The sequence below is a fragment of the Mirounga angustirostris genome, unplaced genomic scaffold (assembly GCF_029215605.1).
Source record: "Mirounga angustirostris isolate CCGP_5_RB_7025 unplaced genomic scaffold, mMirAng1.0.hap1 SCAF_9, whole genome shotgun sequence".
NCBI lineage: Eukaryota > Metazoa > Chordata > Mammalia > Carnivora > Phocidae > Mirounga > Mirounga angustirostris.
In genome coordinates this window covers 85,876,309-85,896,959 of record NW_026991717.1, presented here as the reverse complement: position 1 = coordinate 85,896,959, position 20,651 = coordinate 85,876,309, and the positions used below count along the sequence as shown (strand labels likewise).

Below are 20,651 nucleotides of genomic sequence, written 5' to 3'. Positions count from 1 at the left end.
ATGCCATGATGCAGGTATTTTCTTGAATATTTAATGACACATTCAGGTGTGCTCCCCATTTCTTTACAGGGAATCTTTGTGTCTCTCCCCATTTTTGTACTCTGTTAGTTCCACAACATTTTCCTCTGTTTCTTCTATTCTTCTATCATTATAAATGTGATGGTTCTACCCGCTCTCACATCAACATAAATTGCACTCCATACCTGTGATGGCACATGGCAGTGGCTTGACAAAGGCTCACATTAGTCTTGCTTATCAGTGCAGCTTGTTTAAAATCCTGAAAGAGTTTTATAAGTTTTTGTTAATTTTGCAACATCATCTTTTGTGCTTTCTTAAACTTCCTTCTAACTTTGATTCTATCATGAATATATTTAACACAAGCATTAAAATATACATCTTCCTAAGACTTTATTTTTCCTTTTAGTATCACAGCTAGTGAGAATGCATGGAGCATAGCTGAAAAGTCACTCAGAATCTTATGCTACTGGTCTCCCCTCTTCTTGTGGCTTTGCCCCGCTCTGTGTAATGAGATATTTCATTTGCTTTCATTTTATTGTTTTTTCCCCAGCACACACCACCAGAGACTTCCCCATCTAGATAGAAATGGAAATTCAGGGGCACCTGGGTGGCTCAGATGTTAAGTGTCTGCCTTCAGCTCAGGTCATGATCCTGGGGTCCTGGGATCGAGCCCCACATCGGGCTCCCCAGTCCGCGGGAAGCCTGCTTCTCCCCCTCCCACTCTCCCTGCTTGTGTTCCCTCTCTCGCTGTGTCTCTCTCTGTCAAATAAACAAAATCTTAAAAAAAAAAAAAAGAAAGAAAGAAAGAAATGGAAACTCACTTGGAGAGAAGCTTTGACATTACATGTCATAGGACACATAGGTACCTAGGTCCAGGGAAAGTGTATAACTGGGCCTTTTGGTGTGGATTAGCTAAGGCTGCTCCTACCTTTGGAGTCCACACTTCTGGGAAGTGTGTTGTTTTGTCCAGGGATCCTAGAAGCTCCTGGGAGAGAACAATGTAGACTTTAACCCCAAGATTTTGAGTTAGAGAAGTCAACTAAGATAGACCGGAATGGCCCAGGGGAAGAGGTTGTTAAGAGAATTACAAGTGCTAAGCCTGCAAAATGTCCTGACTTTGTGGCCCTAACACTCACTGTCCTCCCTTAGGCACTGGAGAGGAGCCAACCTTCATAGATGGTCTCCCTCTCCTTCTCCTTCTCCCTTCCCCTTTCCTTCTCTTCTCCCCTCTTTCTTCCACAAACCTTCCCAGGCTGTGCCACAGGGAGGAAGCTGGCTCTCTTGTGCGGGTAGAATGAGTTTTCTGCAACTACTGGCTGGAAGAGGGAGCAGTAGGGTCAAATGAGCACCCTGGGATCCTACTGGGGGAGGAAGGTATTAGTCACATAGACCAATCTGTGAATGCAGACTCCCCATTTAGATTCCTAGAATATATTTTGATATTAAATGGAAATATTTGGGAGAAAATAAAAAAGTTATTGTCTACTCAAATACAATCTAATCAGATATGCTGCCAGCTAACTCCCCTAAAAGGATTGTTTAGCTAAAATAGAAGCAAATTTACAAGTGTGAGATTTGTTACAAACATTCTTATTAATTTGAAGAGTTGTGGGAAGTGACCACAAACTTAAAAGATTGAGAATACCAAGTTTCATTTTGTAATCAGATACAATTTACAAATGTCAACTTGACTTTATATACACAACCATTATTATGCTATATGGTAATTAGGCCTTAATTATCAGCAATAGACATAAATGATGACTTAGCATTACTTAGAATAAAGCTAACAGAATTTTTATGATTTTTCTTATCTGCATGAATCTTTTCTCTGATATGGAGATCCTAAATAACAAACCACACGCAGTCACTCATATACAAAGCAAAATCCCAACTCCCATTCCCTCCACTGATGAATTTATTTGTACAGACCTTCACCCACACTGTCTCACTTTCTGTGTCAGAGAGTGAGCTCTTGACTTTATTCCTTCCTCTCTCCTCTGGAAACTTGCTCCATCATAGTCCTGCTGCTTTCTGTATCTTTAATCGTTGGCTCACTGCTCTGCCCTAATGTGCCTTCCCTCAATCCTCCCTCCCCAAAATCTACACATGGCCTTGTCATTGTAGTTTTTGTCATTACCAATCTCCTTGAAAGTATGGTCAACACTCACAGCGGCCATGTCCCCATATCCCCTCAACTCATTATTCTTGTTTAATAAGGCCAATTTTATTTTATAATTTGTAAACTGCCTCTGAAGGCATTTGTTGTCTATTTTTATTCTTATCCAAAGTAACCTTTATATACAATGCATAGGATCTAATAAAACTAGAAAATGTGCAAAGCTTATAGTGACCCCCCACCTCCCTTCTTGCTCCCCCTCTCCTTACCCAAGTCCACTCCCCAAGGATAATTGTTTTTACAGCTTGCTGGGTTTTGTTCTGCTATTTACCTTCAAATTTCTCAATAACATGAGTATTGTATCATGTTTGACTTCTGACATAGGCTAATATTTAGCTATCTTACACCATCACTCCATGTACTTCCTCTTTTGCCACCATCCCATACACCTATGGGCAATGCATTTGTTTGTTTTAGTCTCTGTTTCACTTCCCTCAAGTGTAGGATCCTTGGCTACCCATTCATTTTTAAGTTTGAGGTATTAAAATCTTGAGTGGTAGTTTTTGGTGCCCTCAACAGCTCTTCTCCACTATCTTTATCTTTGTGGAATTAATACCTTTTTATTCCTTTACTGTTTTCCTGGTAGGTTTTCAAGAGGACAAAGAGATAAATAAATGTTCTCAATCCAACCAGCTTAACCATTAACTTCCTAAACAATGTCAGTCTAAATGTTGCATTCTAGTTCCTGGTCAACGTGTTCCTATGAAGGTAGGACATACAACTTTCAATTAATTAATGGGTTTTCAGTATTTCTCCTACTTAACCACACTATTTATCAATCACTCCCACTAAAAAAATTTCCCTAGATAGGTTTTAAGACTCTGCTTTCCTTGGTTGTTTATCTAGCCCTCTTATTATTAAGTCTTACATTCTTTCACTGGTTCTTCCTCAACCTGCATCTTTTTTTTTTTTTAATTTAATGCTTCAAATCAGTATTTTTTACTTTACATTGAGAAAAAAATCTTTTTTTAATTTTTAATTAGTGTTTGCAGGGCATGCTTTTTTTCTTAGCTTTTTACTTTTATCTATCTATATCATTATATTTAAAGTATGTTTCCTACAGCCAGAATATAGCTAGGGCTTTTTTTTTTTTTTTTAAGATTTATTTATTTATTTGAGAGAGAGGGATGTGGGGAGGGGTAGAGGGAGAGGGAGAGAGAGTCTTAAGCAGACTCCACGCTAAGCATGGAACCTGACTCGGGGCTCAATTTCACAACCCTGAGATCAAGACCTGAGCTGAAACCGAGTCAAACACTTAACTGTGCTACTCAGGCACCCCTATAGTTAGGGCTTTTTAAAAATTCCAATCTGACCTCCTCATTATTTTAATTGGTATATTTTGACCATTTCTATTTAATGTAAATACTAATAGGGTTAGATTTAGGTCTAAATTTTATTTTTTGTTTTCTGCTGGTTTCCTCTGTTTTCCCTTTCCAGACTTATTTTGAGTTATTTTTATTTTTTAAAAAAATTCCATTTTAATCAATCTATGGTCTTTTTGACTAAGGAGGCCACATTTGGGCAGAAATCTGAAAGGAAAGGAGGGTATGGACCACACACAGATCAGTGGGAAGAGTGTTCTATGCTTAGGGAATAGCTTGAATGAGGACTCTGAGGCAGGAAGAGAGCCTGGCATTTCCAAGGAATAGCAAAAGGCCAGAGTGGGGTGACCTGAGTGAAGAAAAGAAGAACATTTGACAATGAAGGCAGATCAGTGGACAACAGTCAGATCATGTAGGGTCTTGGCTGGCATAGTCAAGAATTCAGATTTTATTCTAGATGTTACGGGAAGCCAATGGAAGGTTTTAAGCAAAGGAATAATTCGATCCTCTTTATGTTTTTAAGAGGTCTCCCTGGCTGCTGTGTAAAGAACAGCATGCAGAGGAACAAGAGCAAATGCAGAGAGGCCAGTTAAGAAGCTACTACAGGGGCGCCTGGGTGGCTCAGTTGGTTAAGCGACTGCCTTCGGCTCAGGTCATGATCCTGGAGTCCCTGGATCGAGTCCCGCATCGGGCTCCCTGCCCGGCAGGGAGTCTGCTTCTCCCTCTGACCCTCCCCCCTCTCATGTGCTCTCTCTCATTCTCTCTCTCTCAAATAAATAAATAAAATCTTTAAAAAAAAAAATTAAAAAAAAAAAAAAAGAAGCTACTACAGTAGTCCTGGGGAGAGATGGTTGAGGCTTGAATTAGGAGGATAGCAGTGGCAAAAATGAGAAGTGATGAATTCAAAATATGCTTTGATGGTAGAGCTGACTGGACTTGCTCGTGATTTAGATGTAAAGAAAGGGAAGGGTTAATAATGATTCCCACTAGACCATGAGCTCCTCTGTCTTAGTGATCTCCATGACTTTATGGCCAATGCCAGGTACTTGCCTTGTGAGAAAGAACATAGGATTTGGAATCAAGAAAGATCTGAGTTCAAATCTTGCCCCACTACTTCCTAGCTGAAAGATTTTAAGTACTAAATGGTATTTACTTGTTAGATAACACAGGCCCTGTATTTAATTCTCCAACAACTGAGGTCTTTTGCTCCCAAGCCCCATTTTCCTCACTTGTTCCACCCCAACACTGTGGCCCAGAGTTCCATAGCTTACTTGCCTACTCCAAACAAAGTTCTTTAGCTTCTCCTACCTGAGGGAATTCTGAATGGTATAACAACACCAAAACCTAAAGGAGTTCAACTCTTGAAATTACATTTCATCATAGTGTAAGTTGCCTAGAATAAGATTTCTCAGACACTTCCTTAATAATAAGTATTTCTGTGGGGGCAGAATCTCAAAAGATAACTCCAGGGCACATAAAAATAATAAAAGCCATCTCTAAAAGTGAAAAAAATGAGGGAACACTCACTACATAATATTCTGTCATCATTCCTCAGAAACACAAAAGCAAAACTACCATTATTTAACTGCATACTTGAAAATGCTATTTGATTTTTGCTTCATATTTCTTAATCTTAATTCCAAAATTAACTTAAAATAGATGATACAAATAAGATAAAAATGAAAATGGTGAATTTTGTTTAATTTTAATTAATAACAATTACCAAAATACATTTTAAACAACCTGTTTTTCTTTTGATACACTGCAGATGCTATTTTATTGCAATTCTGAGTGTCTGTTTCCACTATCTTTTTTTTTTTTTAAAGATTTTATTTATTTATTTGCGAGAGAGAATGAGAGACAGAGAGACAGAGAGCACGAGAGGGAGGAGGGTCAGAGGGAGAAGCAGACTCCCCGCTGAGCAGGGAGCCCGATGCGGGACTCGATCCCAGGACTCCAGGATCATGACCTGAGCCGAAGGCAGTCGCTTAACCGACTGAACCACCCAGGTGCCCCTGTTTCCACTATCTTAAAAGTCTATTCCCAGTAGCCTATTTTGAGCAGCCATTTTCTGCCCTATGCAAAATAAACAGATTTATTTTGATATATTTTCAATGGGGAATGAGGAAAATTTTGAATGAGGAAAAATTAGCACTGAGCAGCAAAATAAATCATTACACAAATCATTTTATTTACCAAATAATTGAGTTTTATGTGTAGCTAAGATACTCCCTGGGAGAAGGTGGGTGTATTGACATTTCATCAAATCAGAAACACTTTTTAATATATTAGCTGTAATCAAAACAAAGTAAAAATACACATTTTTTGGCAAAGATTCTATTATTCATTCAAAGTACTTCAATACAATTCTTGCTAAGGTTGTTACTGCTCATTAATACGGCCATTTGATACCAAGAAAAAATGGTTCACTAGTTTTCTGAAAAGAATGTGCAAAATCAAGTGGGTTCATTTTTACAAGTAAACAGGAAGGTTTACCTCCAATGCGAAACTATACTGGTCTAGCTCTATGTAGATGAGTCCACGATTAATGAAAGTGTTTAATGTCACAGTTTCTCCAGCATCAAGAAGAAGCACAATTCCATAATCTATTAATGCCTGAAAACAAAATAATCACTTACAACCTAGATTTAACTCTTTAGAGCCTTACCACATTGACTATGAACAAATGTGTTTATGACCAAACTAGGACCTAACATGGATTCTTTAATTTGACTTACGTTTATGACCAAAAATAATCATTCAGATTTAAAGGGTCCCATTAACTAAATATTACAAACACTATTATGTTTTAATAAATGGTCCACACTGTGCTCACCTTTCACATGTTATCTTTGGATCATCTTAAGCATTTTTATTGTATATGGTTTGGAAGGGGAGGGGTGCAATACCCTTCCCCCACTCAGTAGTTTCACCAAATGACTGTTGACATTAAAGCAGAGCACTTGCTACCTTTTAAAATTTAATTTCTTTTTAGTGTTTTATTATTTTTACCACTGAAACCCTGAAACCTAAGTTTTATGGAGGCAGAGCTTATCTATTTTGTTCACCATTGTAAAGCAAATAACTAGCTCAGTGCCTGCCTATAATAGGCAGTAGATAAATTTTTGTTGAATGAATAAATCATGAATCAATTAAAATGAATTTTAATACACTAACAAATAAGCACTCGTTGGAAAATTACTTCAAAATATTTTGAGGGGCGCCTGGGTGGCTCAGTCATTGAGCGTCTGCCTTCGGCTCAGGTCACGATCCCAGAGTCCTGGGATCGAGTCCCACATCGGGCTCCCTGCTCAACGGGAAGCCTGCTTCTCCCTCTCCCACTCCCCCTGCTTGTGTTCCCTCTCTCGCTGTGTCTCTGTCAAATGGATAAAATCAAAAAAAAAAAAAAAACCACTAGAATGTTTGCAATTTTCCTGTCACAGAATCCCAGAATGTAAAACTTGTAAGATGCCTTAGAGATCTACTAAGCAGCTGAATATGTGACTCAAGAGGAAACAAAAGGTGGGAAATGAGATGTCCTGAAGGTCAATGAGCACGATTTGGATCATGCCTCTCTTATTATTACTACCTCTTCAATCTTGGGGAAATTACTTAACACTAAGCCTCAGTTTCCTCATCTATAAAATTGGAATATTAATAACTTATCATATTGTTGTAAAAGTCCTCTTAAAAATATTTTGATTGTATGTTGGTAAAGCATTTAGCTCAGTGCTTGTCACCCAATAAGCCCTAAGTAAGTGGTAACTGTTATTTATATTAAAATGAGGTGGTAGGAAGCAGAATTCACCTTTTCTTAATTTTTTATGAAAGCATATCTTGGAAGAATGCCTAAGTGCATTTTCTGCACAAAGGTACTTGGGTTTTCTCACTCCAGTGATGGCAGGAATGCTGAGAAACAGGTGGAGGGAGACAAAAAGGGAGGAGGTGACACTGTTAAATGACATCCGGTCCACATGCTGGAGGTCAACTGGTTTTACAAAGCCACATAAAGACTGTTAACCAGAAGCAAACAAACCTGTGAACACCAATACAGGTTTCTACTTTCTGTGACTTGGGTGTGTTTCTAACTTCTCCCTGCTTCCATTTCCTCCTCTGTAAAGTTACTCAGTTGGAGGAAATGTGTTGAGTACCTGGCAGCTCTAAAATAATCAATGTGTTATTATTCTAGTTAGATCTCTAGGTAGTTTTTCATTTTCTCTATTCATAGAACACTGATTCTGCTATATATCAGAGATAACAAAAATGGGAGTTCCCTGCCCCCACCCAGTCCATTGTTTGTGGCTTCAGAGTTACCCGGAAAAGGCAGGAATGGGGGTGGGGAGCCATCAAAGACACCTGCTGTGCAGGTTACTTGATAAATGATCCTTTAATTAGCTCTTAGAATCTTAACAACTCCTGTGTTAAAAATTAGTTATTCATTTGTCAACATTTCTGGAGGAAACTTGATAGACTGGCTACCAGGAATTCTACAGTCTCTTAGGTAGAAACAATGGTTCTCAACTTCTTCCCTTCCACAGCAAATATGTTTCTAAATCTCCAACTGTTTTAAACAGACTTCACTGTCCAAATTTCAAGGAGGTTGGAGGAGTGTGTCCACAGAGAACAGCAGGAATGCAATGTAGTATCTTAGGAGAAAGCTTCATTGACTATGGAAGTAGAGAGAAATAAGAAGGGAAGACAAGCAGACGACAGAGGAAGAGAAGCGAGAGGATGGGACAGAACACTGAGAGACCAAGACCAGCTGACCAGTGAGGAATCTTGACTGGAAAAGGACCAAATCTACAAGGGTAGGGAAGAGAAGAGTAAGATTAGAAAACAGAAAAGAGGGTTTGCACAGGTAGAAGGTGGATCAGGACAAATAGAGAAAAAGATTTACTGCAGCCATCAGATGGAGCTTCAAAAGACACAGGCAACACTCGTCGCTGGTCTGGGAGCTGGAAACCATCATGGAAAACTCCCTGCTGTGTCTGTGGTCCGAGCGCTGTACAAAAAAGTCCCTGGACAAATTGTTCTAGCTAATGTTGAGATTTTGAAGCAATGATATTGCTAGTGATCACTGCTTAAAAATTCTCCAAGCAGTATATCAGTAGAAAATTCACTCAAATGAGAATTGTGTAATATATTTTAATTTATAAATGCCCTTAAATGCTTATAAGAGCATTGTAAAATTAATTTTCATGTGACATTGCAAAGATCGTATAAAAATATTTGCTGAGGACCAATAAAACATTAAATATTCTCTGAAATGGTTCTTTGGTTTCTCAAGTTTGTTGTGTGTGTTTGTGTGTGTGTGCATTTCCACAGGAATTACTTTTCAAAATTACATAACAGAAATAAGAAAATGCTTTACACATGCTTTAAATGTGTTTATAAATGCATACACTAACGTGTAGTTTAGTAAAATGGTCATCTTACCATTCGAAGTTCATTTATCTTGGTGTAACATAATGCTCTGTTATAAAATGCTACATAACTATTTTTGTCCATATTGATAGATGTAGTTAAATCTGTAATTGCTAGCTTATAAGTCTACAAAGAAAAAAATAATTAGATAAGAAGGGTTAATCATAATGGACTGAAATTTAATTGCAAAATATATTCTTGATTCTATCAGAATTTTTGGAACACTCATTTACCTATTCTGTGCATCATCTGGGAAATTAAGACAATTAAGTTAATCTTTCACAGAGTTAATTAAGATCTCTTGGTAGGAATTATTATAATAATGTTTCTCCTACCTGCAAATATAATTCAATATATAATTATATATATAATTTAGATGATTATCTTATTGCCAATATTGCTAATTAAGAAATAAGCCACATTGGCCAAACCTTGCTTGCTTCTGTCACTCATACTGTTATGTAACATAATGGTCATGTTTTCTACCCATGTTCTCTTTCACTTCCTCTTTGATGCTTCTCTGATACCCTAGATCATTCAGTACATGGAATTGACATGTAATACAAGGTCTAACCTTTGCTTTAAGGCATTATTTGCCATATATTTCACATGAAATAGTTACAAAGAAAGGTCAGAAAAGAAAAGTAGGGAGAAACAAAGTATTCCATGAAGTATCAGATATCAATGGTGCTGCTCACACCATTTGAGCCAGTAATTTCTGTTTAGGAATCAATCATAAACTCAAGCAATGACTTTATTCTCAGTGTGTGTAACTGTATTATTTAAGATAGTAAAAGAGTAAAACATTGAACACAACCCAAATGTCCAACAATAAAAATATACTATGGTAGAATATTATTTGGTCATTAAAAATAGTATCTTCAAAGATTGTGAGAAGAAAGGCACAACAAATTTATAAGTAGCATAATCCCAATTTTGGAAAATATATATCATATTTTCAGAGAAAGAAAAGACTAAATGTAAATAAACCAAAATGCTCTCAGGAATTATCATTTGATGGTGGGGATAATAGGTGATTTTAATCTTCTCCTTTATTCCCCTATGTATTTTCCAAATCCTTTGCAATGAATATACACTACTTTCTTAATAAGATAAATAGTAAGTGCTATTTAAAATATAAATATCAAAAATAAATAGCACTATTTTGTGCAAAATTATGAATTGAAATCCCTTTGAAGTACTGTGAAAGTATAAAGTGTTCTATGCAATTCTGCCCTTTGTACCACGGTGATTCTCCTCTCATGGAGAAAAAGAGGAAACAAGTCACAACTTGGCATCTGAGCATCTGCCCACTCTAAAATCTCAGTTAACAAGGCAAGAAACAGCCCTACCTTGTTGTAGTATTTCAGAACTCCTCTGTAGATATAGGCACGCACACTCTGAGGATAAATTTTGATGGCCTCATTACAATTCAAGATTGCTTTGGAGTATCTGCCTTTCAAACCATAGAAGGCTACTCGGCTTAAGTATGCCTTTTCAGAAAAAGAGCAGAGGAAAGTAGGAATGGATATTTTAGTAAAAGCATCAATTCTCCCAAAATATATTGTAGTTTGAACAAATCCATGCCATCCAAAGATGGTATAAAATATAGTCTTTTTTCCCACTCTCTTGTATTAGAAAATATTTCAAACAGGCACCTGGATGTCTCAGTCAATTGAGCATCCGACTCAGTTTCAGCTCAGGTCATGATCTCCGGCAGGGTAGTGGGACCAAGCCCCATGTAGGTTCCATGCTCAGTGGGGAGTCTGCTTGAGATTCTCTCTCTCTCCCTTTCCCTCTGCCCCTCCTCCTACTCATGCACACACTCTCTCTCTCAAATAAAAAAATAAATCTTTTTTTAAAAAAGAAAATATTTTGAATATATAGAATAATTGAAAAGATAGTACAATGAACATCCATACGACTACCATCTGGATTCAACAATTATTATTTTACAGTATTTGTTGTATCTCTTTTTTCTGAACCATTGGAAAATTAAGTTGTAGACATCATAATACTTTGCTCCCAGGTTTTCCATTATGCAAACATTCTCCTACATAAGCACACTACCATTATATATCTAAGAAAATTAATAGTATTCTCTAAAATCATCTAATATTTAGTATATTTAAATTTCACAGGCTTTTAAAATCAGGGTCCAATCAAGCTTCACCTATTGAATTTTGTATTATCTCTACAGTCTCTTAAAAGGCAGGAATAAATGTGATAGCTAAAATCAAAGTAAATAAAATTAATAACAGTTATATAAAATTATAATTGTTAATAGGTACAATAAAATATTAACAATATTTATAAACATCACAATTCACGAAGCACTTTTACATAAAGTATCACTGTTGGAAACAAAATTTTTAGTTCAAGGGGAAATACAGATATACAAATTATCAAAACACAGCTGAAAAGTAGGTATAAGTAACCGATTCTTGCTAACTAATAACAGTGACATATAAAGATTTAATAGTTTTAACAAATTTGACACACTCTCCAAATCACTGAAATTGTTCATTTAAATACCTGGTAATGTTTTGGATTGAGGGTAATGGCACGATTAAAATCCAGGACCGAACTATCCTTATGGAGTTTTACTTTACAAAGCCCACGTTGATAAAAGCCTTCTGCAAAATCAGGATTTGCTTTCACAGCTTTTGTAAAACAATCAAATGCCTAGAAGAGTATTTTGTTAAGTAATGAGTAAAATATAGTGAGTAGAATATATTAATGAGTAGAGTATATTAATTTAAAATGTTAATAAATTATAGTGTGTAATGATTGTTGAAAAGTTTTCACTTATTTTTGGTCATTTTAAATACATTTTTCCTAGTGAACTTTGTGAAGAAAATAAAAGTAATATAAGCAAGTCAGGTTTACTACTATAATTTATAGGTCCATTTAATCCCAGACTAATGTCAACCTAATCCATGTTGTTAGATAACAGTACTTTTAGAGGTATAATTTTAACTGTTATTCTTCATACTGTTTTTATTCAAAGAAAGTACAACCTGTACATTTATTTTTCATGAGGGCCCAAGATACATAGCTATGAAATTTCTTAACAATGGAACTCAAATTTTTCCCAACATTGTAAAGCAAAGGTTGGCTTGCTCTGGTGTCCAAAAGGGCTAAAAACACAGAAAAGATTTATAATTAACCTTACATTTATCGGGATTTCCTAATGGAACAACTAATCAAGTGCAACTCTTTTTCAAGTTTGTGGAGATGCAAGACCCTACGAATACAAAGCCTGGAATGGTGTGCATGTGCGTGCTGGTGTGTGTCTGTGTCTATATGTCTGTGTTTAGAGAGATTAAATTATTAAATATCCAGTATTAACCATTATAAAATAGTAATTATTTTATTTATCACATCACTGACAATTTTAAAATGGAGTCTGCTTGAGATTCTCTCTCTCCCTGTCCCTCTGCCCCTCCCCTGCTCACTCTCTCTCTAAATAAATAAATAAAATCTTTAAAAAAAATAAAAAATAAAGTGCCTATAATTTAATAAGTAAGGTCATGCTAATGTGATTAAAATATTCTGCTATAATAATTTCTTACAGTTAGATTTATTGTTGTGGTAGGAAACAGACATTAGTCTTTGGAATACTGTTGACAAACAAGCCTCAGATAAAATGTGTTGAATAAATAAAACAATAGAGTAGGCATCACAGAGTGCACACTGATTGTAATACGCCAACCTCTGTAAGAAATTTGGTCTAGTCACTCACTATATAGGTCAGAAACAGAATTGAATGCAAGCAATCAATTTCTAAAATCACAAATAATCTATGCTCCTAAATGCACAAAGTACCATTTGTACGTTGCCTTCCTCCATGTAACAAAGACCCAAGTTATACAGACAGTCTGCCGAAGCTGCTATAGCATTTGGTCCTTTATCAGAATGAGAAAAGATATCCAACGCCTTTTTAAACATTTTCACAGCTTCCTAGAATGATTTTTAAAAAAAGACAGAAGAGAATGTTTCTTTCTAGTATTTATTTAACGTGATGAACATGACACCTTAAACGTTAAAGGGAATCCTGAGCACACAGCCTGACTCTCATTTCACCCTAGGTACACAGGCCTGGTAAAGACACAGGCCTTGTCAGTGCACTGCCAGATGAGGACCAAGGAGGAGAATCTGCCGGCAGGGAATCCCACCAAGGTGCCTCCCCTACAATCCGCTACTTAAGCAGGTTTATACACGTGCACTTTTGAAACTATAATTTCTAAATTCTAAAGGTTATTTCCTTGTGGTCTAAAATCAACTTAAATTTATAGACTAGTTTATGATCAATTTTTTAGCAATTTTCCTGGAAGAAATACTGGACAGCTATTAGATGGTAAGGGATTTCCAATGATAATATCTGATGTGGTTTTAATCAACCTTTATTTTGTCCTACTGTGCTCTTAATGGGATTCCACTGGCACCAGGAAATAAACTAATATCAAAAATCACCCATTTACGTGCACCCCGATGTTTATAGCAGCAATGTCCACAATAGCCAAACTGTGGAAAGAGCCAAGATGTCCATCAACAGATGAATGGATAAAGAAGATTTGGTATATATATACAATGGAATATTATGCAGCCATCAAAAGAAATGAGATCTTGCCATTTGCAATGACGTGGATGGAACTGGAGGGTATTATGCTGAGCGAAATAAGTCAATCAGAGAAAGACATGTATCATATGACCTCACTGATATGAGGAATTCTTAATCTCAGGAAACAAACTGAGGGTTGCTGGAGTGGGGGATGGGGTGGGAGGAATGGGGTAAATGGGTGATAGACACTGGGGAGGGTATGTGCTCTGGTAAGTGCTGTGAATTGTGCAAGACTGTTGAATCTCAGATCTGTACCTCTGAAACAAATAATGCAATATATGTTAAGGAAAAAAAAAAAGAAGAAGATAGCAGGAGGGGAAGAATGAAGGGGGAGAACTCAGAGGGGGAGATGAACCATGAGAGACGATGGACTGTGAAAAACAAACTGACGGTTCTAGAGGGGAGGGGGGTGGGAGGATGGGTTAGCCTGGTGATGGGTATTAAAGAGGGCACGTTCTGCATGGAGCACTGGGTGTTATGCACAAACAATGAATCATGGAGCACTACATCTAAAACTAATGATGTAATGTATGGTGATTAACATAACAATAAAAAAAATTTTTTTTTAAATCACCCATTTAAACTATTTAGTCAAAATAGTTGAAATTCATTAATGAAAAAAATATTCAATTTTCCCAATAGAAATGACTTTTTATAGTAAACTAATAGATGTATTTATCTATATGTTTACATAAATATTTATGACTCTTTAGCCCATTTCCTTAATCATATTAAATTACTAAAGACACCATGAGATTTAGCATGGATATGCTAAGTGTCCTCTGTGCCCTCCACTTAGCTTTTACTTCTTCTATTTACAGCCCACCTCAATGTCCACCATTCCATCCTCACTCTCAGCACACGACCTTGCCATAGAAAAAAGACATCACCTTCTTTCTCCATTTCCCTCCTTTTTATTTTTCAATATATCTATATCTTTCTTCATTTCCATCTTTTTTTCTCTCCTGTCTTTGAATGGTTTCCTTTCTTCTCCTTTTCAGAGCTAATTCCTCAAGCTGTGTCCTTGACCTCAACTCCTTCTGCCCTGCATGAACACAAGTTATTTCCTTCCTCTTCTGGATTACTGCCCCTTCACTATCTCTTTGAGTCCATAGAGTCTTCCATCCCATTTAAATTAAAGTGAACACATCTTCACTTCCTCCTGCTTCCTCTCGTAGCTGATGTTCTACCTGTTGCTTCTTAATGACTCTAAAAAAGACCCCTGGGGAAGCTCTGGAGGGGCTTAAGATAAAGCATATTTACATTCTAAATAGAGTACTGCCACTGTTGTGTGGATAAAAGCTTGGAAGAGAGCAACATGGTTGCTATCATTCTAGCAAAATAAAAATATGCTTTTGATTGGGATAGTGACCATAGAAATAGAGAAAGGAAGTAGGATTGAGAGATATTTAGAAAGAACCAAGAGAACATCACTATTGATTGGATAGAAGAGGGCAATCAAAGATTACCCCAGGTTTGTTTCTACAGAGCAATGGGTAGGGGCAGAGGAGGTTAAATTAAGTATATGAGTATTCCAAAAAAGAAATTCAACATCATAAAGGTGTCAGTTTTCCCTAAAATAACCTAGAGATTGAATATAATTCAATCAAAATTCTGACAGAGTTTTTAACAGATCTTGACAAGCTGAATTTAAAATGTATATAGAAGAGTAAAGGCCCAAGAATAAGCAGGAATTTTCTAGAGAAGAATATACTGTAGGGACTAGCTCTACCAGATATCAAGAATTACAATTAAACTATAATAATTAACTATCATAATAATTAAGACATTGTAGGGGCACCTGGATGGTTCAGTCGGTTGAGCATCCTACTCTTGATTTCAGCTCAGGTCATTATCTCAGGGTCATGAGACTGCAATGGGCTCCATGCTCAGCAGGGAGTCTGCTTGAGATTCTCTCTCTCTCCCTCTGCTCCTCCTCCCCCTGCTCTCTCTCTCTCTCCCTCCCTCTAAAAATAAATAAATCTTAAAAAAGACATTGCACTATTGAGCCAGAGATAGAAAAACTGACCAAAAGAACAGAATAGAGAGCCCAAAATCAGATCTGCATATACAGGAATAGTTATGAGAGATGTACTGCTTCAGATCTTTGGGTTGAGAGAACCTCTCAATAAATGATACTAGAACACTTGAATATCCATATGGGGAAAATAGATATTTTATCACTTATCTCACACTCAAAGAAATCAATTTAAGTTAGAGTAAAGTCTTAAATGGAAAAAGCAAAACTTTTAAGCTTTTAGAAGAAAATATGGACCTTGGGATAGGGAAAAACTTCTTAAATGAGAATTTTTTTAAAGCCATGACAATAAAACAAAAAATGTATTTATTCTATTACATTAAAATTAAGAACCTCTATAAAACCAGCCACAAATTGCAAGAAGATACATGGCACACAAAACAACCAACCAAGGATTAATATACAGAATTTATGTTTTTAATGCCTAAAATCAATAAGAACAAGATAAGTAAACAAAAAATATGCTTAAGATATTGACGGGACAGGAAATATGAGTGGTTAATAAACATATAAGAAGATGTTCAATCTGTGCTCAAACAGAGAAATGTGAATTAAGACCACAATGAGACATCAGTCTTTATCTACCAAATTGACAAAAAAAAAGTCTGATAACCAATTATAGTAGAGGATAGAGATCAATAGGCATACACATACATGACAGGTAGGAGAATAAATTGGTACAACCCTATGTAATAATGTGTCACTTTCTTGAAAGTTAGATATTCACATTCTCTACATACCAGCAATTCCACTTCTAGGAATATATCCTAGAAAACTACTCCACATGTTAACAGAATACATGAAAAAGAATATTTACAACAGCCCTACCCTTAAGAGGAAAAGAAATAACCCAAATGTTAACACAAGAACCAATAATAAATGTTACAATTTAGTTTTATAAAAAAAAAGTATGTAAGCCATCATTCTAAACACAATATAAAAACTCAATTAATAGGTTTAGTAAATGTTACACAAGACTTTTCACCTTGTTTCTCTTGGCCTTCATTTGGGCTTTTGCTAATAGAGTATACATGGTGAGCTCAGGCCTGTTCAAAGTGATCCCATCCAAGACCTGGATGGCCTTGTCATGGTTTTCACAAAATGAATAAATGAGTGCTTGCTGTATAGGACTCAACTCAATGAGACCTAAAAGGAAAAAAAAGTTTATCAGTACCTTTGCCAAGTATCTAGGATTTAGATATAATTATTTTAAAGAAGTCAAGCAATTCAATAATTTACCTTTGAAATACGGATTAATAAATCAATACAATACTAACATGTTTACCACCAACACACAATAAGACATTCCAATTACAAACAACAACAAAAATTTTTAAAAAATGGAAGTATAAACCCTGGCATCTCCTATAATAATCTCTCACAAAACTCACTTCATTATGGAGCACTTAATAGTTGACTATGTACACGTGAAACTGAAGATATAAAGTTTCAAAATCTACATTTGATTAGAAGTAAACCTTTCATGTTATCCATACATAGCTATTGCAAACAGTATAAACATTTTTAGGAGGTATTTATTTTTTAATTAAGACAATTATAATTTTGCATTAATTATATTTACCTTTGTTCATTTCTGCTACTTGATAAATAGTAAACTTTGCAAGATCATAACATTTCATCATAAGAAGATATTGTCCTCTGGAAGAAATAATAACTTTTTAATTCTAAGCAGTTAAAAATAATTTTTTCTAAAATAAAATGTCTTATAACATGTCACTTACATTTTTACAATTACAATACTTTTATTCATACTTACATATGTATGATAAAAACAATGCAAAAAATATAAACATTTTATGTAGTCTAAATAGACCAATTAGCATGCAGATGTGATGAAAATTTAGGAAAAGCGAAGCTGAAAGAAAAATACTCAATTTTTTTTCCCCAATGACCTGTATTTTAAATTTTATACTCTAAGCCCACAGCTAACATAATACCTAGCAGTGAAAAACTAAGTTTTCCACTAAGATCAGGAATAAGACAAGAATGCCCATTCTTGCCACTTTTATTTAACACGTAAGTCCTAGCCACAGCAATCAGACAAGAAAAAGAAATAAAAGGCATCCAAATTAGAAAGGAAGAGGTAAAACTCTCACTATTTGCAGATGATATGATACTATATATAGAAAACCCTAAGTACTCCAAAAAAAAAAAACTATTAGAACTAATAAATGAATTCAGTAAAGTTGCAGGATACAAAATGAATATACAAAAATCTGTTGTTTCCATACACTAAATAAGGAAAGATCAGAAAGAGAAATTTTTAAAAAATCCCATTTACAATTGCTTTAAAAAGAATCAAATTCCTAGGAATAAATTTAACCAAGGAGGTGAAAGATCTGTACTCTGAAAATTATAAGGCATTGATGGAAGAAACTGAAGATAACACAAATAAATGGAAAGATATTCAGTGCTTATAGATGGAAAATTAATATTATTAAAATGTCCATGCTACCCAAAGCGATCTAGAGATTCAGTGCAATCCATATCAAAATACCAATGGCTTTTTCATAAAACTAGAATAAATAATCCTAAAATTTGTATGAAACCACAAAAGACCCTAAATAGCCTAAGCAATCTTGAGAAAGAAGAACAAAGCTGGAAGTATCATACTCCCTGATTTCATATTATACTATAAAGCTATAGTAATCAAAGCAGTATGGTACTGGCACAAAAACAGACAACAGACAACAGAAGAGAATAGAGAGCCCAGAAATAAACACACATTTGTATGGTCAGTCAATCTATGAAAAAGGAGGCAAGATTCTACAATAGAGAAAAGACAGTCTCTTTAATAAGTGATGCTGGGAAAACTAGGTAGCTATATGCAAAAGAATGAAACTGGACCACTTTCTTACACCATACAAAAAAATAAACTCAAAATGGGTAAAAGACTTTATCTAATGTAAAACCTGAAACTATAGAACTCCTAAAAGAAAACGTAGACCAAAAACTCTATTATTGGTCTTAGCAATATTTTTTGGCTCTGTCTCCTCAAAGGAAACAATAGCAATAATAAACAAATGGGACTAACTACATTTAACTAAAAAATAAAAAGTTTTGCACAGCAAAGGAAACCATTAACAAAATGAAAAATCAACCTACTGAATGGGAGAAGATATTTGCAAATGTTATAGCTGATAAGGGGCTTATATCCAAAATATATAAAGAACTCATACAACTCATTACCAGAAAAAAACAAATAATCTGATTAAAAATGGGCAAAGGACCTGAATAGATATTTTTCTAAAGAAGACATGTGGATGGCCAAAGGATGCTCAACGTCATTAATCATCAGGGAAATGTACATCAAAACCACAATGAGATATTACCTTATACCTGTCAGAATGGCTATTATCAAAAAGACAAGAAATAACAAGTACTGATGTGGAGAAAAGGGAACACTTGTGCACTGTTGATAGGAATGCAAATTGGTACAGCCACTATGGAAAACAGTATGGAAGTTCCTCAGAAAATTAAAAATAGAAATACCATATGATCTAGGAATTCTACTTTTGAATATTTATCCAAGGAAAATGAAACACTAATTCAAAACAATATATGCACCATTATGTCATTGCAGCATTATTTACCATACCTAAGATATGGAAGCAATCTAAGTGTCTATCAGTAGATGAATAGATAAAGAAGATGCATTATGCTAAGTGAAATAAGTCAGACTGGAAAAGACAAATACCATATGATTTCACTTATACGTGGGATCCAAAAACCAAATGAACAAACAACAAAAGGAGAAACAGACCCATAAATACAAAGAACAGTTGCCAGAGGGGAGGGGGTGGGGGGGTAGGCAAAATAGGTGCAGAGGAATGGGAGGTACAGGCTTCCAGTTATGAAATGAATAAATCATGGGATGGAAGGTACAGCATAGGAAATATAGTCAATGGTATTGTAATAGTATTATTTGGTTGGTAGCTACACTTGTGGTAAGCATAGAACAAGGTATAGAGTTATTGAATCACTATGTTGCACACCTGGAACTAATGTAACATTGTGTGTCAACAACACTTCAATTTTTAAGAAGAATATTACTCAGCCATAAAAATTCCATCCATCCCCTCCACCCACCTCCCCTCTGGTAACCCTCTCTTTGTTCTCTATAGTTAAGAGTTGACTTTTGGTTTGTCTCTTTTTTCCCCCTTTGTTTTGTTTCTTAAATTCCACATGTGAGTGAAATCGTATGGTATTTGTCTTTCTCTGATTGGCTAGTTTATTTTGCTTAGCATTATAACCTCTAGATCCATCCATGTTGTTGCAAATGGCAAGACTTCATTCTTTTTTGTGGCTGAGTAGCATTCTACTGTGTGTATATGTAAATGTGTATACGTAAATATAAATATATATATATTTACATATACACACATCTTCTTTATCCATTCATCTACTGATGAACACTGGGCTGCTTCCATAGTTTGACTATTATAAATAATGCTGCAATAAACACAGAGATGCATACATATCTTTGAATTAGTGTTTTTGTATTCTTTGGGTAAATACCCAGTAGTGGGATTACTGGATCATAGCATAGCTTAAACAGTTGTGTTTTGATGCAAGGATAGAGCAAAGAGAAAGACTTAGTTATTTTATAATATAAATTATCTTAAAATTTAACAAATACAATAGCTCTATCTGACTTGCTAGTTGGAAGACGGCCATTGCTGGGAGATTAAATGTAAAAAGAGGAGACAAGAAGGATCAAGAGAGAAGTAAAGATCCCAATAGCTAGATCATGTGCCACGTTATCCCAAGAAAAACTCCATTTCTATGTTCATACCTTATTATATATAATTGGATTCCATCTGGCTGAAGGTGGATAGCACAAGATAACTCTCTTACTGCCTTTTTCAGTTTATGCAACTGTTGAGTGATAAACAGAAACTTTGCTTGTAATAAATACTGATTGCTTCCCTCCTGATGTTTCCCTCCCACCCTTCAGCATAGAAATTTTGCAATAACATCTCCTAATACACACTTTTTAAGAATCATCAAAGCAAATAAGATACA

General features: G+C 35.5%; 1 protein-coding gene across 2 annotated transcripts in view; it reads right to left on the bottom strand.

The window, feature by feature from the left end:
- TTC6 (tetratricopeptide repeat domain 6) overlaps positions 1-20,651 on the bottom strand; it is a 181,922-nt gene that overhangs the window by 23,355 nt on the left and 137,916 nt on the right. Inside the window, exons 18-26 of one of the 2 annotated variants that reach the window (XM_045901971.3) lie at positions 20,422-20,504; positions 17,188-17,264; positions 16,591-16,751; positions 12,772-12,906; positions 11,479-11,628; positions 10,296-10,436; positions 8,956-9,069; positions 6,016-6,135; positions 204-277 (exon numbers count right to left, since the gene is read on the bottom strand). In XM_045901971.3, the coding sequence (XP_045757927.1) occupies positions 204-277; positions 6,016-6,135; positions 8,956-9,069; positions 10,296-10,436; positions 11,479-11,628; positions 12,772-12,906; positions 16,591-16,751; positions 17,188-17,264; positions 20,422-20,504 (1,055 nt within the window). Of the gene's footprint in view, positions 1-203; positions 278-6,015; positions 6,136-8,955; positions 9,070-10,295; positions 10,437-11,478; positions 11,629-12,771; positions 12,907-16,590; positions 16,752-17,187; positions 17,265-20,421; positions 20,505-20,651 lie in introns of those variants that run through there. The other variant, XM_045901972.1, reaches the window with a different exon arrangement.